Source organism: Diplotaxodon limnothrissa, linkage group LG2, assembly GCF_057381915.1.
Source record: "Diplotaxodon limnothrissa isolate DT_005_m linkage group LG2, D_limnothrissa_male_GT1.1, whole genome shotgun sequence".
NCBI lineage: Eukaryota > Metazoa > Chordata > Actinopteri > Cichliformes > Cichlidae > Diplotaxodon > Diplotaxodon limnothrissa.
The window spans coordinates 38,454,711-38,481,300 of NC_140597.1; the positions used below are offsets into that span (position 1 = coordinate 38,454,711).

The 26,590-nt window shown below is 38.7% G+C and overlaps 1 protein-coding gene across 7 annotated transcripts in view; it reads right to left on the minus strand.

Annotated features, from left to right (window-relative positions):
• The window catches only part of diaph2 (diaphanous-related formin 2), a 378,450-nt gene that overhangs the window by 243,575 nt on the left and 108,285 nt on the right, over positions 1 to 26,590 (minus strand). For 6 of the 7 annotated variants that reach the window (XM_085363442.1, XM_085363427.1, XM_085363437.1 and 3 more), the window contains 11 exons: positions 23,852 to 23,926; positions 23,684 to 23,753; positions 22,803 to 22,939; positions 19,863 to 19,971; positions 17,285 to 17,395; positions 15,880 to 15,992; positions 12,992 to 13,108; positions 8,639 to 8,757; positions 7,240 to 7,304; positions 6,139 to 6,243; positions 1,053 to 1,115 (listed from right to left, as the gene is read on the minus strand). In XM_085363442.1, coding sequence (XP_085219568.1) covers positions 1,053 to 1,115; positions 6,139 to 6,243; positions 7,240 to 7,304; positions 8,639 to 8,757; positions 12,992 to 13,108; positions 15,880 to 15,992; positions 17,285 to 17,395; positions 19,863 to 19,971; positions 22,803 to 22,939; positions 23,684 to 23,753; positions 23,852 to 23,926 — 1,084 coding nt within the window. The remainder of the gene's footprint in view (positions 1 to 1,052; positions 1,116 to 6,138; positions 6,244 to 7,239; positions 7,305 to 8,638; positions 8,758 to 12,991; positions 13,109 to 15,879; positions 15,993 to 17,284; positions 17,396 to 19,862; positions 19,972 to 22,802; positions 22,940 to 23,683; positions 23,754 to 23,851; positions 23,927 to 26,590) is intronic. The other variant, XM_085363433.1, reaches the window with a different exon arrangement.

Sequence of the window (26,590 nt, forward strand, 5' to 3'; positions counted from 1 at the left end):
ACTGAGGGGCCCTCCGAGTATCTCTCTCTCTATCCACCTCCCTGTTCTACCCTGTAATAATAAGCCCAGTGTTCCATGGAACTCTTGGGATCCCAAACCACTGCCGCTGGCATATTCTTCCTCAGGTATCAAAATAAACACAACAAAATGTTGTACAGCGAATAAACGTTTGTACGTCTTTTACCTTAAAGGAAATAAGGTGATTCTTGTGTTGCAATTATCAAGGTCACACATGATTTGCATGCAGTGTATACAAAATATACAAACCCAAAGTATATATATGTGAACTAGTAAATAGAGGTCTATGTTATATGTGCAAAAACCATGATTACTTACTAAAATACAATTTAAATTCACTTTTACTTCAGATCTAATATGTGTATTTGGCAGCATATTTTATTAAAATATATTGTGCTGGCAAGTGATCCTTTTTTTATTGATGTTACTCTACCAGAGCCCATCTGGAGCTCTGTGTAAAGTAGACAACCAATCTAATACAAAATCTAACCCACCCAAATGGATTCATACTCTTCTGAACTCAAACGGGAGGTCAGCGTGACAGGTAATTAACTCTGAATGCTATGTGATTAAATCTTTGCCCAATCTCATCTCTGATAAAGAAATTCAATCACAAGTGTTTACTTATGAAAATTACATTAAACAAGCAAGCAATGTGTGCGGCTGAAAGCGGCTATAGAGATTCTCAACGTTCAGTTGATATATTCTCTCGCTCTTCCACACATGCAGTATACAGAGCACATTATTTGTTGCTGATTAGTAAAGTCAAGAGGCAATAATTCATTTATATCAAAAGAAAAAAAAAAGTATTTTTGTGAACTTTTTTTGTGAAGTTCACAAAAGTTCTATGTAATATGTGCTATATAATACAAAGGGCAAGCATGCTGAGAGAAAATATGAGACAAAAGATCAGTCCAACAATCCAAAAACAGATTTAAAGCACCACAAATCAATGACATTAAAACGCACTTGGATTTTTCGGGGATTAAATGTGAGATTATGTCAAGGGCCACACATGCAACGGGGACACCCACCTTGGCTTCAGATTCCCTGATGAGTCTCTGAGCCTCTTTGAGCTTGTCATTTTCAATAGTTAACTGTGCAGATACAACACACACGCACATACACACACCACAGATACACATGGGAACACATACATTACAAGAGGCACAGAGGGCAACAAAGAGGCACAAATGGGGGTGGGTTAGATTGACAGGGAACAGGAAGACTAGTACAATAGAGCAGGTACAGTACTCACGCCAAACACAATCAAGCCAGAGAAACAACAAGGACGTCCTTCACACAGTTAATGACAATGGCAGTACAGTGTTATATTCCCATTTTGTCTGAACAAGCTATTTGATGTGCAAAAGGCAAAGTAGAGTGTACTGTACTTTTACACTGAAAACAACATCTAATCTTTCTTCAAAAGAACGCCGGCGCGGAGCAATGACTGCATGAAAGGAACAAGGCGCAGCATCACTGACAGTTGGTGTACCTTCAAAAACCTAATTCTATTTCAATTTTTTCTCATTCTGGCATCACAAAATAGATTTCAACCCAGAACTCTTAGATGTGTGATGGGCATTGATTTTACTGCGCAGCCTTTGTTTTAGAAATGTACCGATTTTGCTTTGATATTTCACTCCGGGCAACTTTGCCAAAAGAAAGAAGATAGGAATATATTCCAAAGTAACAACAGTTTTGTGTTTTTATGGAGTTATTCCCACAGAACATTCCTTACTATGAACTGTAGAAAACTAAATATTGAATGTGCGTAATGGAAGAGAAGATGGAAACTTTTCAGCTGCGTGTCTTAAGAAGAGTTTTTTATTTTGAAAGAATTTTGTATAATGGTAGTGAAGTGCAATATTCAAAGCAAAGAGAAATGCTACTTTATAGTTCAACCTCAGGGATTAAAAGTTCAAAGCTATGAGATATCTAAGTTTTAAATGGTAAATAAATGGTAAATGGCCTGTATTTATATAGCGCTTTACTAGTCCCCAAGGACCCCAAAGCGCTTTTAAAGAGCAAGATTTTCAGCAGGTATCATTTCCCCTGCTTTCTGAGAAAACCAGATAGTTAGAATAAAAGCATGTGTAAGAATGTAATGATGTATGACAGATGTGAATATTCTAAATTTAACTGTGTATGCTGGGGTAAACGCAAAGGCACACATATTTACTACACTGAAACTTCTGCAGGCATTATCAGTTTAGAAGAATTCTTTAATCAGTCAAGGTAGACAGCAGTTTGGCAGTAAAAGGCAGAGAAAGTAGTCTACTGCACCTCCAGTTGCTCTCGGGGCCATGCTGGGTCAGCTACAAGATCCCCAGGTTGTTAAAACCTATTAATGGGATGGCACTGAGTTTTCCAGTCTACCACTGCAGTGCTACATTATTCATCAAATCCGGAGCCAATTCAGTGAATATCTTCCCTTTTGCCTTGAATGGATCCATGCTAAGGTTTGGGGAAAAGGTGGATGGATTGCACTTTGTTATGATTTCGAAGTCCTTCTCCTAATGTTTACAAGGAGAATTTCCACTCAACTCAATTGGGAGATAATCACACAGACACATCAAACAGGCTGCTTGTTACAATGCCAAAGTTTCTGAAGAAACACTCTCATTAAATGTGCTGGTTCACAAACAAGGTGAAGAGAAGCAACTCAGGCATGCGTGAGTTTTAATATCTGACAAGAATTCAGTGTAGGAGATGAAAGGTTAGCGTTAGCTCCCACTTCATTCATATTCAGTAAAACGGCAGTAATCGCACAGCTGCTTTGATGGGCAAGCTGAATGCGTGTCCTCACACCGATTTAAAGGCTCTGCGCACTCACAGTTAATGACTTTTCTACGGCACTAGTATCGTGTCAAACACGGAAAAGGAAAAAAACATTCTTACAGACCGGTCTTCCTGAAGTAACAGAATCTCATCTGTCTGAGAGGATTACATCGTTGTTTGAGTTCTTACTACAGACCCAGTATTTTTTGTAATTTTCTGACAAAAGGTATAGCAAGTGCAGTCTTCTCTTACAAATACGATACGGTATATAGCGTAGTTACGTTAGGCTGAATTGGGAATAATCTAAAGTTCTTACAGCAACACTCTGGTAATTTGTGCCAAACAAATGACATGTTTCCCTGTCGAGGTTAATGTCTCTGCAGCTCTCCAGCAGTAGCTGTTCTTTGAAGGAGCATTCAGACAAACAGAGAAAGAGAGAGTTTGACTCTCCGGGGCATCTCTGCTGTACGCTACGTGCCATAGCCAGCTAGTCTTCAAAAGACACAGACCTGCTATGGGAAGATGAGGGAAAGGTGTGTTATAGTGCAGAAAAAAGATTGTTAAAAGCTCCAACGAGGGAATTAGGGCAGGTAAAGGTAGCACAACCTGATGTACACAAAGACTGAGCAAGGCAAAGAAAGAACAAGGCTGAGCAGGGGAGGTGGCGATTATGGACTGATTAAAATGGGCTTGCAGTGCTTAGGAAAGGAGTGATGAGTGATGAACTAGTTTGGGAACAATGAAAAGCCAAAACAAATTCAGCCTGTTTGAGGTACCTGTTATATGACCAAACCCATGAACAAGCAGCACGGATTTATAGATGCTCAGTGGATACAGGAGCAGAAGAGATTTGTCCTTTTAGATGTCACAGGTAAAAACACGTCCTGTTATTGATCAGACACTTAGTAAATACTAAGGTATGCAGATGTTTACTGCAGTACGCTCTCTATGGTAAGCTTTGACTTATCAGGACATAATAAAGGATTACATATTCCTTACAAGGTCTTAAAATTAAGTAAATACAACCTGAAATAAACAGCAACTGTCTCATTATTATTAAAATTAAGCCAAAATGTAGAAGTCATGTGTGAGAAACAAAGCAAACCCTATAATTCAAAGGTATGTAGAACTCCTCTTAGCAGCAATAACTCCCAAATGTCTTTAATCAGTCGTTTTCTGGATGACTTTATCAGTTCCTGTTGTGGAGGAATTCTCGCATCCTCGTATTTACTGTGTGATGTTCGCAGGCATTCATTTATACACAGCTCTCTTAAGGTCCTGCCACATCTTTTCATTCGGGTTCAGGTCTGGACCTTGACTGGGCCATTGCAATACTTTGATACTTTTCTTTCAACAGCCATTTTGTTGTTGCTGCTGTGCTTGGGATCATTTTCCTGTTGTGTGTCCTAGTTTTAGCCAAGCTTTAGCTGCTGGACAGATGGCCTCATATTTGAATGTAAAATACATTTGTATACAGAAGAGTTCATGGTCTACTCAATAACTGTCAGGGTCCTATTTCTGCAAAACAAGCCTGCCTGAAAATCATCACCCTTCCTCCACTGTTCTTGACAGTTGACATGCTTGTGGTGATGTGCTGTGTTTAGTTTTCCCTAATGTGGCGCTGTGCATTATCCCCACGTTGGTTTTATCCATCCAAAGGAGATGGTTTCAGAAGCCTTGTGGTTTGGTCATATGCAGCTTTCCTAACCCAAGCCATGCTGCCATGTTGTTTTTGGAGAGAAGAGGCTTAATCCAGCCAACCCTATCAAACAAGCCATGATTGTTCAGTCCTTTTCTAACATGAACTTTAACATTTAACTTGTTAACTGAAGCCTGCAGAGTCTGACATACGTAGCTTGTAGGTGAATTGGCTGGCAAGTCCACTCCTGGGAAGACTAAATGTTTCCACTTGCAAATACTCTTTCCCACTGTAGAATGATGGACTACAGTGGGACCATTAGGACAGGTACTTATGACCCTTTCCTCACTGATGAGCAGCAACAATTGCTTATTCTGAGATCACTGCTGATATCTTTCCTCCTTTGCATTGTATTAGCCCACACCTGTACCATCCAGATGTGCAAATTGTCACGAATTGCTTTTAAAGAGGTGCTCACACACGATCAGTTAATCAAGTGCATTTGATTAGCAGTACCTGACTGCTACTTAAACTCTTAATTCCCAGAACTAGAAGGGTGCACTTGGTTTTTCACACATTGCTTCTGTTATATTTGGCTAAAGTTTTGTTAAATAAATAACAATATTTAATGTATTGTTGTTCATCTGAGCTTGAACTAAAATGATTTTAGAACTTACTAAGGATGTTAAAAGTTAATTATAAATATGTAAAACTCATTCTTTTTATCAGGGCTGTGCACCTGCACACACACCTACATTTCTATTAAACGGTTAGATGTAATGCGTTAATGTTGCCTTTGTTATGGCTCAATTTGACACCTCAGAGGTTACAAGTGCAGGTAAGAAGTGGCGACACACCCTGTAGGCGTATGAAGCACAGAAGTGAGATCTACACACAAACTGAATCCGAAGGAGAAAACGGCTACATAACTTTGGCTATGAAACCAGCTGAAGTTCATTCTGCACAACAGTATTTTTTGTAGACTGACGTGAGATCTGAAAGTGATTCCTGGACCACATATGCAGGTGCAGTTTATCAGTTGGTAAGTACCAACATAAGCCACGAGATATGAATGTTTGAAAGAAAAAGCAACCTCTGGTACGGATGTAGCTATACCATCTTTCAATGCTGGTTTATATTAAATTCCCTAAGCAGGGAGGCAAACTGCCTTTTTGTCCCAAGGTAGTACTAAAGTGTTTGAAATTGGGTTAAGGGGGAAATAGCAGTCATTTTCTGCATTCAAAATGGAAGATTTTGCCTGGGAAGAAATGATGTGGAGGCCAAGAAAAAGAAATGCAATCGATGTCTGTGATGATAGAATTTCATAGGAAAAGCTTCAATAGAGCAATTCGTCCATATAAAGAAATACAACTTAAGAAGGAGATTGACCCCTTATTAAATCAAATGTTCTTGCATGGGTGATAACTCCCACTTACAGTAGCTTTGCATCTGTAAGTGGGGTGGAAAGGTATCCGGATAAAAACAAAACTTTCTTTTAGTGGCGCCATTACTTTTCTGTGCTACGATTTTAGGACAAACACATTTATTTGCACATTCTTAGTCTTTCATTTTAAAAACAGAAAAGTTTTGGACAACCGAGCTTCACCTATCTTTGTTTTCTTGTTTTTTGGGGAAAGATACACTATAAAGATCTCTGGGGAATGCAACATTGTTCTGTAGAGTAAAAATGGATTTACCTGGGACTCCAGGGCTTGGATCTTCCCCTCCAACTCTTTGATTTTTTCTTCCTTCTTTTGAGACTCGGCTTGGGCCTCCTGCCGTGCACTGAACTCTTCATCAAACTGCAACAAGAAATACTAAGATGTCTATGTGCAGAACACATATACAAAGATGTAAACACACGGGCACAGAGGTTGGTGAGCGGCAGGGTGTCTCCAGAGATTGGCCACAGGGCATGTCAACAGACACCAAAACACGCCACCTTACACTCTCTGGACAATTTCTGTTCATAGGTCCCGTGTCCCCAGAGCCCTGTTGTCCTCTGTCTTTGGTTCAGGCTTGGCTTTCATGTATCCTGATGGTTCTAACCTTTGCAGAAACTATGCCGTGTCGTTACAATGATTTCACTGTCCCAGTAGGGTGCCCGGTACGATGGTGGGGCATGATTCTTAAGGAAAAAACATTCCCAGGACCCCCACTGGGGTGTTGTCAGCCCGTGATAATGTTTCTCCATAAAACACATAAAACACATAAAACACATTATAACATACCATAATAGACCCATTTCTGTAATATACTCACATATCTATATTATTGCTAATATATATTGTAATATATCTATATCACTAAAGCACTTCTGGATGGATGCAAACTGCATTTCGTTGCCCTGTACCTGTGCATGTGCAATGACAATAAAGTTGAATTCTATTCTATTCTATTCTATTCTAAAACACAATTTATTACTAAAAGTACGACGCTGAAAGAAAGGTTTTGAATTTTATTTCTCTCCAAAAATACAAACCATCAATCAAGCCAGTAATTGAATGATACCACAACTAATTTAAAATACAGTAAGAGGCCCATAAAGCATCAGCTTAAAAACATGTATCAGAGTCTGCATATAACTTAACTCTACCCTGGCCCTGTGCACAAATAAGTATACATCAGAACATCTGCATTGATTCTTGTAATGCTGATACGGATCATGTACCGTCACAGCCAGGTATTGATCAGGGCATGGAAAATCAATAGCTTGTCTGGGAGCTCGGAGGAAGAAAAAACTTTCCTGATGGGAGCTGACCAACCGAGGGGCGCTGCTGGAGTGATTAATGTCTCACCTTTTTGGAGAACTCTGTTGCCTTCTGCTCACTCTCTTCAACTTTGGCTTTATCCACAAGCTGATCTGCAAGAGAAGTTGGCCATGGTCAAAAGATAATTCAAATGCATCTGTGGGTGTGCCTTACAGGCTCCTGAGATTTACAGTCGCATATTGTTTTAAAAGTACATAAAAGCTGGGGATTGTTTTTTCTTTGTTTTTTTAAATCTTGGAACAACTGTTAGGTCTGGGAGATCGCATCAATCACTGAATTTTTAATTTCATTTCATTTAATGTAGCATTATCAGCCAGCGATAACATAATATTATTTTTTTTAGATTTCATTAAAATTGTATTAACATTTAAGCACCTTGTGCAACTCTTGGTTCTGATTAGCAAATGTACTTATCTCTCACCCCTTCATCTATTCCACTTCTTTATTAACATCAGTGTTTTATTGTAACAAGAACACCACCACCGACTGTTAGCTATCTGTTGCCTAAGGGTATGTGCCTTGAAACAAAAAGAAAGAAATCAGAGTATATAAATATGGATCAAATCAGACGTCTCTATCTTTTATTTTATTTTGTTAGCTTTGCCTTTACAAATCCCACATTTTACATCTGCCCTGTAGGTAGCAAAAGTGCAAATTCTAGGCGTTAATGATTTGCTAAATCACATATTTAGCTACACATTTTTCATTTAGAAAATGAAAAACCTGTGGTGAATGTGGATAAAAACACAAGTGAATAGACACCTTTCAAAAACTAAATGAAGATGTGAAAAGAAAAACAGATTTTTTGTTTCTTTTTAAAATTACTTGATTAAATCCAAGTGAAGTGAGAAGGAAAAAAAACGTCTTTTATACTGCACCGATCCTCTGTGCATAGGTTTAGAAACTTTTAATGACCCTTTGTTGGCAAGTTGCAGAACTGTTGGTGACACAACTGAGAGACACATGGTGGTGTTATTTATTTCTCTGTTTAAAAAGATACCCATTAGTAACACAGTGCAAATAGATGTTTTCACTGGAAGACTACAAGCAAGATTTTTTTAAAGTCTAACAGGGCTTTTTCTTCCTGAATTAACTGGATTCAGTTAACTAATAATTAAATGACCCTCTTATCTTATGACAAGTCACTGGAGATGTTAGACGAAGGCTCTGGGAGAATAATGAATATAACTCCTAATATAACTCCTGAAGCACAGGATCTAAAAAAAGTCACCTTTACTTAAGGTACTTGTTTTACCTTAAGCAAAGGTGACTTTTTATTCACATATTAACATTTAGATTTTGTTTGTCAACACACATCATATCATATGACATAACAGGCACAGTTCAAACCACTGCATCGCTGTGCCGTCTTACAGTATGTGTAATTAGCAAGTAACAAATGATTATGAAACAATTCTCTAGTTACCAATCATGTGGGTGAAGTCCACATCCAATCTTTTATTATAGACAAACTCCGGGTCCATCCCGCTGCGATGGAGGACCACCTGAGACACACACTCTTCTATCACCTTGTAGTACTGAGGCCTGAAGAGTCACGAAACACAGTAGAACAATTAGACAAACCACAGAAAGATATGAGTGACGCAAACTCCACAAGGCTAATTAACCACAAATGGGTCTGTTATCCAACCCAGAGGTCACAAAATGCCATGTCAAAAAGGGTGCTGCTGGACAAAATAGGCACCCTATTAAATTTGATCAACCCTTACATGGAATTAGCAGATTAATGGGTACACAGAACCCAAGTATGTGTTAGCCTTTTAATTTCAAGGTGACTGACAGTAGCCGAGGCCATGCTTGCCCTTTTGCATAATTTGCAATCATCTTTGCCAATTAGAGAAACCATAAAAACTGAAATGTAAATCTAATCAGTGTAATGTGAGTAATTGAAAGCACAATGAATAGAAAAACATGTCAGCCAGTTAGGAGTGTGACAGAGTGCTTGGTGTTTTCAAGAAGGTTGTGCGAATCGGCCCGAGAGTCCGACTCTAGCACACAGGCTGGTATGTGACCTTTTCTCTGTACCATTATCAGCTTTAATTGCAAGTGACATTTAGCAAATACAATGGCAGTTTAAGCAAGAGATAATTATTTTCTAAGCAAGACATTGACCAGAAAACCATTAAATGTGAAAAACTGACACTTAATGATGTTCATCAAATTAAACCTAAATTATGGATTTTTTCAATTATTTTAAATATAAATGAATAAATACAAAGTATCCTTTTTACAGGTGCACACAGATAGGACCGACTAATCCTGTCAATGCTATTTATTTATTTTTTATTGGGCAATAACGGTTATTATACAATTAATTGGTGGAATATAGCATTATCAATTGGACAAACAGGATAAACAACCCAGTGGTTCAATAATTACATGAACTCCTTTCATCTCTTTTAAATAAACATATTTTTAGTGGGTGCAGTGAGCAAAAGCTATGTCCCTCTGTTAAAAGGAACAATTACATGGTACACCAGTCCAGAGAGGCTTTCACTGGCAAATAATACTAATTTCATGTAGATTAATTCTATTGTTATTTAGAAAATATAAATGTGTATTTGCGAGCAACCATTTGGGTGTATAATTTTACAACAAGAAGATGACAAAGCCAACACTGGAAAATCTGTAAACCTGTATGTGGCTAATATTAATTCATTATTAGTTCATTTATAGCTTCCTAAAAATGAAAATCCAAGCTGCCAAAAATCCTGACATTTTATTCCATTTTTGATCTAAACAAGACACTCAAAGTCTGATCAAAGACTGCCCACCTGAATGGCTCTGTACCAGAGCACTACAATGAAAGAGCATTAATGTCACGAAAAATAAATAATTATGTTAGCAGGCAGAACCGTGAATAATGTGTCTGCTGTCAGGTAATTTGTCTGAAAAGATAAAAAAGTACATCATTCAAGTATGTATCTGAGCAAAAAGGAACACACTTTGTTATCAAACATTAAATGCAGAAAACTTTTGTTTTGTTTTTTTCTTCGGGGCTTTAACTCCGCACAAAAATTCAAAGGCTATGTTCTGATGATACCTTGTGGGTGGACAGACCATATCATGTTATGAGCAGGAAAATGAAAAGCCACAAAATTCTGAGCCAAAGCAAATAAGAATAAATCAGCATTTAGGTGCTCTGTTTTGAAAGCATGAAATGCCATACATTAAGCCTGGTGGATTCGCCCACTCATGACTGGAACAAGCGAGTGAAAGCTCACACATCGCCCTGCATGACTTAAGCACTATGGCACTCGGCTTACAACTGTCACCAATGTACACCACATTATTATCTCAATAAGCCGCCCTATTTTCCCTCCATCCTCCATCCTCCGCCACCACCAGGCAGATAGGGGCTGGGTGGAGATAACTGCAGACGGAGAGAGTGACCCAGAACTGTCAGGCCCCTCCACAGTGGGCAGGGCTGGGCTCCAGAAGCAAGCATATGTCCCCTGCATCGTTCCCCACCTCTTCTTTTACTTTGGCACCTTCATTTCTTCCAGTGATAGCTTGCAGTTCAGCACAGCCCCAGCCACTTGATCCAGCTCTGCTCCACATAGCCAGTGTAATCCCCATATCACCAGGCTCCAAAAGAGCAGATCTGCTCTATATTTACTGGGTGGGTTTGATGTGCTCCCATTCATTAGGCTTTCAGGAAGAGATTAATTATCAAAAATACACCAAAACCCCAGAGGGGAGAAAAACAACTAGTGTTGTGTTAGAAGGAATTACAGTAGACAGAGCAGCTGCCCATTATAGAAGGTCTTATTATTAGAAGACTAATTATAATATTTAATGAACGCTCATTTAATGTTATTATTTGAAAGGAGAATTAAGGAGCCAAGTGTAGCGGTAATTCAAATTAATACAATGACAAAGAAATGTAATGTCTTACTTTGTACAGAAAAATACAACTACAAGTTTATTCATGTGAAAGCTACCTTTAAAAGACTTCCACCAGTAAATAATCCCAGTTAAACCCAACCATTTACTGGCCTCCCACTTTGTTTTAGTTTCATGTTGTGGAAATGGTATAGCCACACATTTTAACCACAACCCTAAAAGCTGATAACTCTTAGGGCAAAGGCCAAAAAATAGCCGATAGTATCTATTGGAAATAGCTGCATGTAGTGTAACACTGTGTCCTCCATCATCCTAAGTGCACAGCAGTGATGTACGAGGAATAAAAAGGCCTCAGTCATAATGCATTTCGGGTGATAATGTTTGGGTATGAGATTTTCCTTGCTTTTGTTATGCAAGCTCAAGAAGAAAGAAATATTCCAAAACATATCTTTAAAAAGGCCGTCCGATTTTTACGAGTTTTGGTACTGATCTCTCTTTACTGCTGGCTTACACTGTGGGCACTCGAGCTGAGGTGGACATAGTGATACTGGATGGTTAATGCGAATTCTATTTCTCACTTCCTCCGAATAGATGAGGAATACATCATTCATAACTCGAGGGGAACAGCAACTTGTCTATGGTAAATTCATCGTCCTCCTCACAGCTTTCCTTCATCTTTGAACTCTCTTTTTTAAGTCTTATTTCTGCAAAAAGATCTGACACAGCAGCGAAATCACCAGAATCACTCTATTTAGAAGAGTGTCGACCTTCCCGGCTACTGATATTTTTCCTCTTCAAAGGTAAAATAAAAAGCAACCCCCACAGGTTAAAATCAATTAAATTAAAACTACCGCCTCTGCTAACCAGTTAAGTTGCAGTTTACAACCATATCTGTATAGATTTATAATTTATGTAGTGAAGACTTTGAAGAAATATAATACAAGGGCAATGTTAAGAATTTAGCAACCTGCCAAGAATGAAATATCTATGGTGTTGAAAATGTTCCCTCATTTTCCACATTATGTCAAAGTGAAGTCGACTTTGGACCTTTTGGATAGAAAATGTCACCGCTTCGTCACTTTATCCCATTCTACATTCATGTAAAACTTAATGTACAGTAAGTTGGCGTTTGATTTCCTGGGTTAGAGCTGTCTTAGATTTCATAAAATTAGGCCCAGCTGTTCCTGAGGAATCAACACTGACATGAATTGGACGAAATGATATCAGACCTTTACCTCCACCCCCCAAAATCTAATCAGTACTTGCTTGAGTTCAAGTGAATCTCAGCACCAAATTTAAAAAAATGCAGACAACCTGGAAACTAAATCTGTTTGTCCACTGAGGTTGCAATTATGGAGGCATTACTTTATCCCTGCAGTACTCTGATCAGTGTTTTCTTTTCTTTCTTTCTTTTTTTAACTTTGGAGTTCACAATAAAGGAGATTAATAAAAAATAGCTACAAGCTATTTTTAAAGCTTTTCTCCCCTTTCAGAATGTAACTACAGTGTACACGTGCACATGTTTTGTAACTTAATGCTATTTTACTTTTGGACCCAGTTGAGCAGCTGCTTTTCACATATTTCATATCTGCTAATTCGTGCTCAGTAACAGGGATGTTAACAAAATTAAACAAAAAAAGCCTTATTATTTGTCAGATTATTGACAAATAACCAGGCAGAAAGCACCAGCATCATAAAAATGATGATTGAAAACACCAGCTCCTTAACTAGCCTCCACCTGTCAGTCAAAGCAACCAAGTCCCTAATGTCAAACCTTAAAATTTATGCTTTTTGTAGCACTTTTTATGGGGAAAAAGTAAAGGAAAAACTACACCAAACTTACAGAGAGCACCACAAGGTAATCGGTCAATACAAAGTTAGTGGTAGTTAAAAAAACACAAACACAACTTACCTGATGTAATAGTCATTTCTGATGAGCAATAGGTGCTGAAGGATTGACAGGAAGTAGGTCTCTGAGGCAGTGTCTTTCACCATATTGGACAGGAGATGGTACACCTCATTCATATCAGTGCAAGAGTAAGGTTAAGGACAAGCAACTTTAGTTATTGACATGTTATTGCAGATATGGCTAACTTCTTTGGAAACCCCCCCCCCCCCCCAACCTGAACTCCTTATTATTCAGGATCATTCAACTGCAATAAACATTTAGATTTTCATTACTTCTTACTCCTCATTATAGTTATTTATCTCTGCCAGCTTTTCTTACAAGGACTCTGTGCGCAGAAGCAAACAGAGATGCGATTCCTCTTATCCGTCCTCTCTCGAGAGAGCTAAAGCAGTGTAAACAGCTAACTTGTGGAAAGGGATCAGGAATGAAAAATGCTCCCCTCTGGTATCCCTTTTATTCCAGACTTTTCAAGAGATGGAAAATTAATAAGAGAAAAACTGGCTTGAATTTTTAAGCTAAGAATGATGAGCATCAGATTATTCGTAGGGCAAAAGTACAGTTGAGTCTCAAAACTGAAATTGAAACTGACATGTAGGAGGAGTAAAAACTGATCTTATTTGATTTCCAAAAGTTACTGATTACATCTTATGTTTGCATTTCCCAGGGGGAGGTAGTGATGGCTTTGGCATTGAAAACAGACATAAAACTGAACTAGCCTACATTTTATTCTTCATGTGTAAATATGTAATTGTAAGTGATGAATTAAAAAAAAGTTACTGAGAGAAAAACGTTTCAATTTTGATGTCGTATTTAATGCAGTAAAATATTTGTGCTGTTCTCATAACCTCCTTAAAGCGTAACTCTAACAATTAAATAAATACAGAAAATGAGTGATCTGGAGTCTGTCTGATTTGTTTGCTTGAGAAAAGACGATTTCCCAATGGGCACTCATCTTCTCTGAAAATAAAAAGTGGAATAAGCCTCTCAGAAATGTGCAGAAAAAAAGTAGATTAAGGAGACTGCACTGTCAAGCTTGCAGAGATAAAAACCTGATTGCCATCCTAACACGAAGTGCAGATCTTGACAATGTATGTTAAAATATTTACAAAGAGAAACGCAGTAACTACAAAGCAATCGCGTTAAATTTGCAGCATGTTGGCACCATATGTCGTGATTTCCCTCCATCCTGCTTTCGGTACAGAAAATATCCGTTAAATGAATGTGCAGAAACTGAACTACGATCTTTATATGGCCCGGCTTGCTGTCACCCATACAAAACGATCTGCACGCACTGCAACTGGAGCAGATCAATTCTTTTAAACACTGTTTGACAGTCCGATTAATTGCTATTAATTTCAACAATGTCTGTAATTAAACTCTTATCCCATATCAAATTTTTAGAGAAGCAGGGATGGGAATACAGGCTTCTCTAAAGTATCATTTTGCCTTCCTTGCATTAGTGGAGTTTGAAGCCTGGGAGAATTACCAGGCCTGTGAGATTCAATTATAGCCTCACCACAGCAGCATTTGAGAGGACATGAGAAAGAGCTCACACTGGGAAAGTATCCAACTAGCTTCATCTATCACTAAACTGCAGACATAAACCTAATGTAAAATGCCAATCTATTCATTGGCACCTCCTCTACGCTCACTTTCTTACTCTCTGTCTCTCTTTACACTATCTCTCCAAATAATGAATAAACATGAGTGGCAGTCAAGTGTGATGTAGGCCAGTCTGTGTTGGGGTCAATCAATCACCATTCCACAGATCATTAATATTTATTAGTGGCCTGGAGTCACCTCCTCGGCACCTGGACCTGGGTCGGACACAGAGGAGACAGGCCTTTCAGGTTAATATTCATGAAACTGCTGCAAGACACATATACAGTCTTCAGGTAACAGAGGTACTACCTGTCTGTACATATATAAGAATGTGTCCGCATGCAGGCAAAGAGACAAAGGGTAGCCCTGGGCGTTGAGATTATGCTCATACCTAACAGATCAATACCAAATTGTCCTTCGAAACAAACATTGGACCTTCTCATTTGTGAACCTGCTCAAGCACATCATTAATCTCGGCGCACTTTTTCCCCCTATATCGTCTCTCCACATACACACACATTACCTCCTCCCCTAACCTACATGTGTCAACAGCAGCTGTCACTCACAGTAGCACTTTGTGCATGTACTAGGACTGTGGGATTTGGTGGAAGAAAAAGGCTGTGGGAATGAACATCTGCATAACAATGTCAGCTATTCATACATAGCCTTAGAGAAGATTTGTGAATTATTAAAAGGTTCTTGTCTGGGGTGCTTGAAGAAGTTTCCAACTTGGGACTAAATTACATATCACCTTATTAACTTCTACTGTGAGTGTTTGGAGTTAAATGGACATCCACAGAGAGCTAGAGGTCAAAATTCACCTTTCTAAATTGGAGCAGGGAAACGAGAGCAGACTGTTACTTAAACAGAAAAAAATATGATATGTTACCATTTAGGACAATATCACTTCATGGGAAATTTTAATTGTCTACTGTAAATGTTAAATGGTAAGAAAGGGAAAGAGTATTCCTATTCGATATCTCCCTCAGGAGTCTTACTAGAGTCTGACCAACGATAACAGACAAAAGACAAAAAGTGAAGTGAAGAGGAGAAGAGCTAATAAAAAAAAGAGAGGTTGGAGGTTAAGATTACGAGGTTATTTACCTAGTATACCTGGCCAGAGATGAAGCTGGATAATGTGCTCAAGCTCCTCGAATCCTTCTCTAATGAACAAAGCCATGAGGGGGCTTCAGCCTATGAAGCTTAACCAAACCCACGATATACACTCATCTCTCACTGCTAGTTCTGCAGAATCTGTATATTCTCACAGAGGGAGGACAAAAGGATATTCCATCTCTGCGCGGATGTCATCCAGGCGATGTGAGAGTTCGATCGAGTCCTCCTCCTTGTTCTCATTGAACACCCTCAGCTGGATGTCCAGCTCTTCTGTCTCTTTTAGCTCCTGCAGTGAGTTAGACATACAGTATATAGTTTAGATTAAGTTTTACCAAAGGTCATCCTGTACTGCAGATTATTATGTTGCAGACGCATTAGCATGTATGGGTTTGTGAAAATTTTACTTTTCAATTTTCACAGGCTTCCACTTTATGGTATTTATAACTTAATTTATTCTAAAAAAAAAAAAAAAAAAGTAAAAGAAAAAAAACTAACACCAAAATTTCATCTCCCTCTTCCAGGTGTACAGAAAACTGGGAACTGAGATGCTGTGAACTCTCACTAAGTATTCCAGACAGTACCAATTCCTGCACACCTGTTCCAGCCACAAGGGGCTACAGAGGTGCTCTTTACAAGTTCTCTATGAATCACTGGCAGTGGAATTTACAGATGGAGACAGGGCCAAATGTAACCCAATTTCTGCAGGTATCAATCACCCTGCACCGTTTTTTGGGCGCACCATCTGTCTTCAGCAAGCAACGCTGGTTCGGAGGGAGGTGCACAATGGCACAAAAAAAAGGAGGGAAGGAGAAGAGGAGGAGAGCCAAATACATGCATCAAGGACTATAAGAACAAAACAAATTGTTCTTTCTTTTTCAGTGGACTAGTTCTCTGCCAACAGCAACACTGACTCCTGAGCATAACTCATAATTAGATGAAAGAGTGTCAGTTTGAATGTCGGCATTAAAAGCGGTAAACGTGGCATTCATGAATGGCTGTACACTGAGCCTCTTTCATATCAGGGGGCAGAATTGAAGCTAATTAAAGTAATGACAGTAATAATCAACAGGCACAGCTGGGATGACTTATTAACAACTGGCTTTGTGACATCTTCACCCCACTTGTGACAAATGAGAGTTTGAATGATGTGTTGGAGCTCGTTTGCCTTTCGGCTCATGCGAAGATGCGTAAGGTTGCCGATAATGATGCCTGCGTGATGAGGTGCTAGCAGTGCATAATACTTGGCACAAGCTTCTACTACTACTAATTAAATTAAAACAATAAAATGTATCCCTCTAGTATGTGTGTAATGAAAATAACTCAGTTTAACATCTCAATAATTTGGTTTGAATGCCTGAATGCTGCCTGACCACAATTACATAAAACATTCACATCCCAATTATTTGGAAGTTTAAAGTGCACGAAAAGCTATTTGGGTTGTGATGAAAAGGAAATCTTGCTTTCAGTAATTATAATAAGAGAGAGGTAAGTTGTCGTGGGAGGATTGGCAATAACGATGCAAAATTATGTTTATGACACGCATGTAAACAATGTGTTCTCTGGAGATTGCTAACTCACAGGAAGGATCTTCTTTAGGCCGCATCTTAAAAACTCGTTGCGCAAATGTATCCTGAAGTCCAGGTCGTCAGGGGAGGTGACCAGGGCATTGATCAGCTGCATGCAGGCAACCTGTGGAGCAGACAAAACAACGAAAACAAAACAAAATCAAGAGAAAAACTCAGGAGAAACTAAATATTTTACCTAAAAAAAAGTGTCATCATCAGATATGTAACTCAACTCTAAGATGCATGTTTAGTCTAAGCAGCGTAACTGCAATTTGAGGTGAATATTTGCACCTTAATATTTCCTTTCAAACTGCAAAATCACAGAAAAAGCACCGCGAGGATGAGGCGAGGGAAGTAAAGAGAGACAAGTCAAATGGAAAATTGCAGAAAGTAGAAAATACAACCCTGGTATGTCTATTGACTATATGTGCATTATTAATGGATTTATTGGTAAGGAGAAATCCTCAAAGTGAGTGGTGGTGCGTGTGTGTGTGCTAGGTAGGTGGATGAGGCTGGCTTGGGTAACGAGGAAATTACTGATGAATTATAATGACCTGTAACGTGTTTCAGGGGAGGAAGTCGTGAATAAGATAGTTTCCCTTAGACAGACAATCGATAGCAGGCTAAAGGATTCCCACAGGCAATCTAAAAACACTGCCTCCTGAAACCTTGACCCTGTGCTGTCGGTATGTATGCGTTAATAACAGCAATCGGAACAATTCTGAGTCTGTGTGGTTTCCTGTGTAAGCTTTATGATTTTTCAAGGTTAAAAAAACGCTATTTGGGTAAAAAGTTTTACCAAAATCAGTTTAACGTTTATTTCCATAAAGACCAACATTCAGTCCTGAATCAACTTTTTCCAACCTTAATACGACCTGAACACGCTTTTTATTTTCTACTCAGTGAAACAAAAGTGAAAATAACGCCACGAACCTTTGATTTTTCTGTTACTGCAGCGCTCGTAGGAGCATTACCAAATGCATTCATATTCTCTTGAAAAGTATACGTTTGTTGTAGTAAAGGATGCACTGCAGCTGACTATGTGCCACTACTGCCAGGAACCGGAGTGATGACAGACTTCTCCGTGTTTGAGAAAAGCTTGAGAGCCTCAAACTGAGAACTGTGCACTGAAACCTGACATTTTACTGTATCCACCAGAGGCCAGACACATAAAAGAAACTCCACCAAACCTTCACAGAATTTATGTGAGTGAAGAAAGTCATGGAGCTCATGAAAAATTCTTTCTCTTCTGCTGCATACAGATAGATACTTACATCAATCACCTCAAACATACCTCAGTCATGTATTGTGGAGTGGGAAGCAGTTGGGGGTAAGGGCATTATGTGCGTTACGTTTAGAGAGCTGCAGTGCTGCCAAAAGGGGGTTCCAAACATCGTAATTAAAAGTGGCACTGCCAGGACGGTTTTAAAGCTGAAAGTCAGAGTTCTTCTCATGCTCGGCAGACAAATATACCCCGAACTGGGGTAAAACGCATTTTAATCACATTAGCGAGGTCTAGTTCTGGAGCCCATTCCAGGTTTTGGATAAAAAGTCTATTAATTTCCTCCGAACCCCCTGCATCAGCAAAGCATTTTAATTTACTTCACAATTACCAGCTTCATTTCATTAACGGCAAAATTTAACGGAAAAACAACAGTCTCCTAATAAAAGAATATCTACTTTCTCTTCTACCACCCGCCTCATCAGTTTCCTTCATGACTTTTCCTTCAAGACTTCTCAATCCCTGCAGCTAAAGTAATTTCTTAAGTAATTTCCTCCTTTTGGCTTCGCAAATACACGTTTTAAGGGGTGTTGTTATTGCTATTACAAAGTTTTCTTGTTGCTGAAGAATACTCGTGAAGTATCTGTAAAATGGAGAATTTAAATGAAGCAGCAAAAGGAATAAAAAAGAAAGACGGGAGAAAAATATAAATTAGAGATTCGACATCCTTTTTATTATTATTTTGTGATGTTTTCAAAATGAATGTGGAAATCAGCAGCGGTGAAGGAGGAGTTTGAGTAGAGCTTCTCAGCGTAATAGTTGTAGAATCAAATTGCACCTGGTTGTGGAGGTGTGTCAGTGTAACTACTAAGTTTGTGTCAGTGTAACTACTAAGTTTGTGTCAATGTAACTACTAAGTTTGTGTCAGTGTAACTACTAAGTTTGTGTCAGTGTAACTACTAAGTTTGTGTCAGTGTAACTACTAAGTTTGTGTCAGTGTAACTACTAAGTTTGTGTCAGTGTAACTACTAAGTTTGTGTCAATGTAACTACTAAGTTTGTGTCAATGTAACTACTAAGTTTGTGTCAGTGTAACTACTAAGTTTGTGTCAATGTAACTACTAAGTTTGTGTCAATGTAACTACTAAGTTTGTGTCAGTGTAACTACTAAGTTTGTGTCGGTGTAACTACTAAGTTTGGAAGCACGAATGCAAATCTAGTGCAGCGTGTTACAGAACAACAGTGTTCTGGTTATTGTAGTTACCATTAAAACACGAAGGTCACTTTTATCCACCAAAGGTAATAAAAGGGGAATGATGAATGCATGCTGTGTGTGTGTGAATGCTTATGTGAGTGGACTTGTGTGTAACCTGGAGCTGCTGGGCCTCATGGTTCTCCAGTCCTTCCACAATTGGAGCAAATCTCTCTTTATTGTTCCTTTCTGCAGCAATTGTCATAGCAGCCAGAATCTTATCCAAGCTGGTAGAAAACAGAGAACAGGCAAACACAAAAGTCAACAAACACTTTTATCACATCGCTACCAGGACATTTACTCACAGTTTTCACCTCAGGCATCATGTATCTTATTTTCCCTTGTGTGTTGGCATGAACATTTACTCAGCCCATCTTTGGTCAATCTGACAAATTCTACCGCTTTCAATCCCTTTGTATACAATTTAGTCCTTTATTGTTACAGTGTCCAATTTTAACTGTTACTAAGGCGATGGCAGACAAAAACAGGGTTTTCCTGCAAATGTGTTTAGTCGTCAAAGCAGCTGTGGAATCGTGTATTTGGCTGAACGAGATGGGGTCCAAATTATTGCAGGGAGAGCCAGACTAGTGCTCAAACACTCAAATACACCTATTGAGAAGGTAAGCAAATTAGAGCACTTGCAAAGGCTCAAGGCAGCTCAACTAAATAGAGTGTTGGACAATTTTAGCCTCTAAATTCTGAATAAAGTAAGCTGCACATAACCACACCCACACAAACAGGGCTGCAATAAGAGTAAATTCATGTCTTATGAGCGGTTACATGAAGAGTTATTCACAACATGTGTACCCAATAATTGGCAGCGAGTGGCCCCTGTCACTGCAGAGCCATCGTTGCCATGGTATGCAGAGCTCAGCCTACTGTCATGGAAGTCAGGGAATAAATGCTATAGTATTAGCATTGTAAGTAAACAGTCACACTATACAAATGAATGCATGTTTATGTATGTACAAACATGTGCCAAATAAACTTGCAATTTTGACTTTTCTTAATTTGGAATAACCAGAAGGAAATCTGTGAGTGAGGAAGACCATGTGCTTGACCGACGAGACTGTATGTGCAGACTGAGCCTGACAAACAGATAAATAGAAGGATGATTCTTTGTGATAGAGGTTACAAAGTCAGACAAACGCGGGGAGCTGCATACTGAATAACTTTAAAGCCAGTTCAGACGACGCTTCAAAACAGGCAAGATAGATCTGCTTAACTCGCTGTGTTCCCTTTTGATGCTGTCAGCTAAAGTGGGTGTTGAACATGAGCCAGCGTCACAATGTTGGTTGAGGAGGAAGTTTCTGAGCTAAAAAAGTGACACCTCAGCTCTTTTGGCTGTCATTTCTACAAGATACGGGCATTTTAATGCAAGGCTATGATCACGGCGACGATCTTCATGTTTACTTCAACATTTTCTTGAATGCTTTGACTGACACGGATGAGACAGACAGAGAGAGGGAGGTCTGTCCTATCTATATAGCCAGTATCTGCTTAAAATAGTAGTTGTGTATGAGTGCGTATGCATGCAGTCTCTGTGTAAAGAAGGGACTGAAGAGAACATGGATCTATCTGAAAAATCATTATTATATAAAATCAAGCTCGCTCTGGGAATGATGTGCATTGCTAAAATGTTCAGTCAAACTAATTGTGACTGATTGTCTGTATTTTGACTATGTGAAACTCAGTACCCCAGTACTGCTAATAGTGATAACCTGCTAATATAGAGGGCAGCTCTGCTACTCATTCTAGCCTTGACAATGTAAAGACCCAAATGTAATCCCTTGTTACTCTAATTACTAGAATTAATGATGGTAGGATTCATTAACAGTGCCCCCCCAATCCCTAAAGTGTCCAGGTTTGCACATCCTGGCTCAGGAGGACTGTTTACTAGAAAAATGGGAGAGTAGTCATTATTGTCTTAGTGTTCTGACCCATGCCTCACCTTTCATGACAAAACAAAATGTCTCACATCTATTTGCTATTTATAGAAGTAAAAATGTTCTTTTTTATTACAAACAGTACATATAGTTATAATTATTTCTTGTCTGACAATTACATTATAGTAAACACATGTTTAAGTGGCATCTTTAGAAGCTGATACAGGGCAAAAAATCTAAACAAAGAAAATTAAGAAATAAGAAAAAATTACCTGGATTAAAAACCTTTTTAAAAAAAAAACAAAAACATATGCAGTCATAACTGAGGCCTATCTGAGTTGTCAGAGATAGCAGACACATTCCTGAACTCAGCTTCTCCAACAGAATTTGTGGGTTTGTTTGTTTCCAGCACTGCATACAGACTGACTTTGAAGTGCCATTGTTATTCTAGTCTGGCCCTCTGGGAAACAATAAAAAACACTCCCCTAAATCCAATTTATACGCTGTCAGCCTGGTTGTGTCTGCAGCAAGCTACACTGAGAAGTTCACCACATTAAACAGACTAAACTGCATCATCTGAGCATGTGATCCAAGAGATTTCTACACCGACTAAGGTCACCTGTAAATGCAGTGGCAACTCATAGCGGGTAAACACATAAGCATGGGGTGCAATCTCTGTATGACTACATGCCACCCAGTGAGAGAAGACTGAAGCGACAGTAATATTATAGGGATGTCCTGCACTCTTCCCTCTATTTCAGAAACAGGGATTTGTATACACAAAGCGGTGATGGGTCATGTCTTTCATTGTTTTTCTTTGTTTTTCCATCAGTCAATCATTTATTTCTATATCAGCTGCAATTTATTGAAAAATATATAGAAAACCTGAGAAATATGTGATCCTATCAACACTTAAAATCCCCATAGGAGATAGGATAGGCAAAAGTACGGTAGCAACTTCAAAGGTCAATTCATCCACATGACCCAAAGTAAAGACCACAAATAAGAATTTTATTCAAATTAAACCTTATTTAAAATCTTTAAACCTGCAAAAAACCAAAGCTCCCAATTTAACGCACTGAGACAGAACTTATTGTGTCTGCAGACATCTGTGGTTGGACTTTGATAGACTACCTACGCATGTGAACGTGATGTCTCTGAATGGAACTTACATGTTTTCCTCTCCGATGATGCAGCAAGCGGAGAGGATTTTGACAATCTCTGTCATCATGCTGGTCTGTTTGGGGTCAATCGCTCGAGCCAACAACGACAAACTCCGCTCATCTCCCAAGATCCTTTGCAGTCCATACTACGGGCACAAAAGAAGACAGGAGAGGATATAGAAAAAAGTCCACTGGGTATAAATTAATGAGAACATTAGCATTCATAGAGAACTTTCACTTCAAGTAAAAAACTGAAAAAAAATCTCCAATCTACGTAAGTTATAGTTGGCCTTAATTTTCTTATAAGGAGGGACAACGAGGCCGAGGGAGAAAATAGAGAGGATGATGAATTAATTTAATTCAGGACAGGACTATAGGGACAAATACTTATAGTCTCATGTACCTTGTAGTCTCCCCACAACTGAAAGAATGGGTAGAGATGACCACATGTGGGGATTAACTCTAAGAGAAGCAATATCAACAGTTCATCTATGCTTGAAATGTGTGCCACTTTTGAGAAATGAGCCAGACTACCCAAAAAAGGATAATTAAAAGATCTGAGACTGTGGGCTTGAAATGGTAAAATTAGCTTTACGCTCCCATTATCCCAGGCTTGTCGGAGTTCAGATTCAAATAAGGTTTGGAATCTTGGCCTCTTGAGATATTTATAAAATGTTTAATGTAAGTGAGCTAAGAGTTTGCTCTCTCGTGCTTTTTATTTTTTTGTAAAATAAATTCACTGTTCAGCTGGTGAACATTTCAGGCCTGTGTACTCGCTTAGATTTTTCCGTTTGCGTCAGAGCAATATCACTTCATACCGACACGAAAAGAGATTTTTATGTGGGTGATCAGTTGTGTGGATGGCCTTATGTCTGTTGAATCATACAGACCTTATTGTTCATGAAAGCCTTCAAACACTGGATAAGTTTATGCTGGTTGCGTTTATCAATGGGCTCTTGCCTGGAAAAAAGAAAAAGAAAAGACAGATTTTATGTATTGCGATTGAATGAAAAGCACATTGTGCAAAAACTCAACAACAAATATATGAGGTGACTCACTGTTTCTTGTCCAGCAGCTTCTCCAGTGCCTCCAGAAGAAGTCCGAGACCCTCATGGCCAAAGTTATTAACCCAACTGTAAATAAAACACATAGACAAAAAAAACTGGTCACACGATACTCGTTCTAAATTGTTATTGCCATGTTGGCTTGCTGTCAGCCACGCTGATTCACAGAAAGAAGCAAGCACAAACAACAATATTGCATTAACCTCAGAGGAAATGAGTCACTCAGAGTAATATCAGAGGTTTAACACTTAACTCGATAAATTGACTGTTGCAGTGATTTTTAATTCCTAACAGAAAGTGCTGCAAATCAAAAACCCTCCTGCCCTCTCTCTGACACTGAATACAGTCTGAATCAGTTTACATTTAAACTATACCCATTTACAAGCAAATGAACACCCATCCATCTTAACTAGTGTTCCCATTGCCAAGCAGTTTGTATCCAGAACCACCCCCCCTCTGAGCTACAACGTTACTGTGCCAAAAGATTAAGCAATGCAAGAAGATAACATTGTAATCGATAATGGATCGCGGGAGATAACTGGCTATAAACCTCAGCGTATCAGGAGACAGCAAATGATCCAGTGCAGATGAGCCCGTTTGTCTAAGCCAGCGGAAGAGAGAAGCAGGAGGAGGCTGGGAGGGACTGTGTGGTCACAGCGAGATTATATCATTAGCATTACTTGTTTTTGGGCCACCAACTGTCAATAATGTAAAATATATGGGGCAATTTTATGACATTAACGGGGCATAAGTCAACGATTTATCCCACCTTTTTGACAATGATTTGAAATAATAATGGTTTCAGTATTAAAGCCATTTGTATTGACTCAGTGAGTCGGAAGAGACCCTCAATTAGGGATGAGATGCATTAGCCTAAGGCAACTAGCAAAGTTGAGGTGAGGTATTTCTTTGATCTGTGACTAAATTAGCACGCACAACAAACCCTACCTACCATTACTCACATTTCATTACCAGACAAGCAGCGCCAGTTTATAAGTTATTAATATTTACTGTGGTATGTAATGATGATCTGTTTTCTTAATAAAAACAAAACACATTATAATGTTTAGAAATGTCTTTATAAATGTCTGTTTACCAAGAGCCTTCCAATTTGAATGTTTTTTTCCAGCATGTACTTTGCACATGCTGGAAGCCATAAAAGAAAAGAAAGACCAAATTGGCTCAGTTTACTGCAGAATAACAATGAAGCTGTATGCATATGTGATACAGAGGAGGTAGAAGTTAATGAAAGGCTGCGACAACGCGGAGGGAAAGGAGGCGACATGGCTCAAGAATCACAATTCACTAAGTCCACAGTCTTTGTTTATGCTCCTTAGTAATGATGCTAATGTCAGTCTTCGGAGAGCAGGAAATTGGACCAATATTTGTGAACAGAAATTTGTTCATTACACAGTGTAACTGTAATATGGGATTGTAGGACGCTATGAGACATCTCCGAGAACACTGCAGACAAAAACAAAAAAAATACTATGTCCTCTGCCATAAGGAGGTTTTTACATAATTACAATTTCATGCTTTGCAATCATGTTCGTTATCACAGTAAACAAGGTGTAAATGTGTAATATGACGACTCTGTTTTGCTGTCTGCAGATCATGATTCCTTCCACCTTCAAAGGAGTGTGTGTTTACACGTTAAGTACATTTTAGCAATGCTACTGTTATTTATAGTGGCTATTAATTTACAAATTAACACTCCGTGCTCGCAATCTAGACAATGTGCTTGTTGAAAGGGTTATGCCACTTCTGTACTTTCAAACTGTGCAACTATAATTCCAATTAAACTATGAGACTGAGAGTGTTTTGTTTGTTTTGATAGTGTTCGTTCTCTCTTTGCTTTTGTTTTCAGTTTGAAATGCAAATCATAAACCCCCTTCAGTAAATATATAAATTGTCGTTTATTAAAGGGTAATTCAAAAGGAAGATAAAACTTCATTTTTGATGAAAAAAATGCTTGGATAGGAACATCATCAGGTTTATAGTCGTGTTTTACGAAAAAGAGGAAAAAGGGAGCCTCCTGTTAAATGCACTACATGGACAAAAATATCAGGACGCATGTCTTAATCCTAAGTGTTTCACTCCTATTGCTACAGGTGAATAAAATCAAGCACCTAGCCATGTAGTCTGCCATTTGTCACTCACAAGGTCACTCAGAAAAGTTCAGTGAATTTAAGCATGGCACTATATGTACTCCTCCTAGATATTATTGCAAATCACATCAACTGCATGAAGTTACAGAGCAGATACTGAGGCGAAGAGCACCTGCAGCACAGTTCATAGTGCAAAATAGCTTCTAATGCTCTGCATTTCTTTATATCTTGCTGTCAAATTGAGAATAAGTGCAGCAAACAAACATATAAACTCAGGGACAGCAGAGTTTGGACAATTCTGATAAGTTTGAAAGTCATTAGTTGATGTGGACATCTTTATTCTTCAGCACGGTCTGTAAGCTTTCTTGTGATTTCTTTAAATAGTTTTTGAGGCTTCTTGAAGAACATTCAAAACTCTTCTTTGGATAAGCTTTTAATGTCCTTCTAGTTCTCGTGTAATTTGGTGCACTTTCGTGACGTATCATCACGAAAAACCAAACAAATTCAAAAACAGCTTTATGGGAGAAAACTAGCCTTACTATGAGATTTACAAATGCATTCTTTTAGCAGGCAAGCTGTACTAATTAAAGGAGAATTCAACTTGTAAAATAAGCAAGAGACGTTT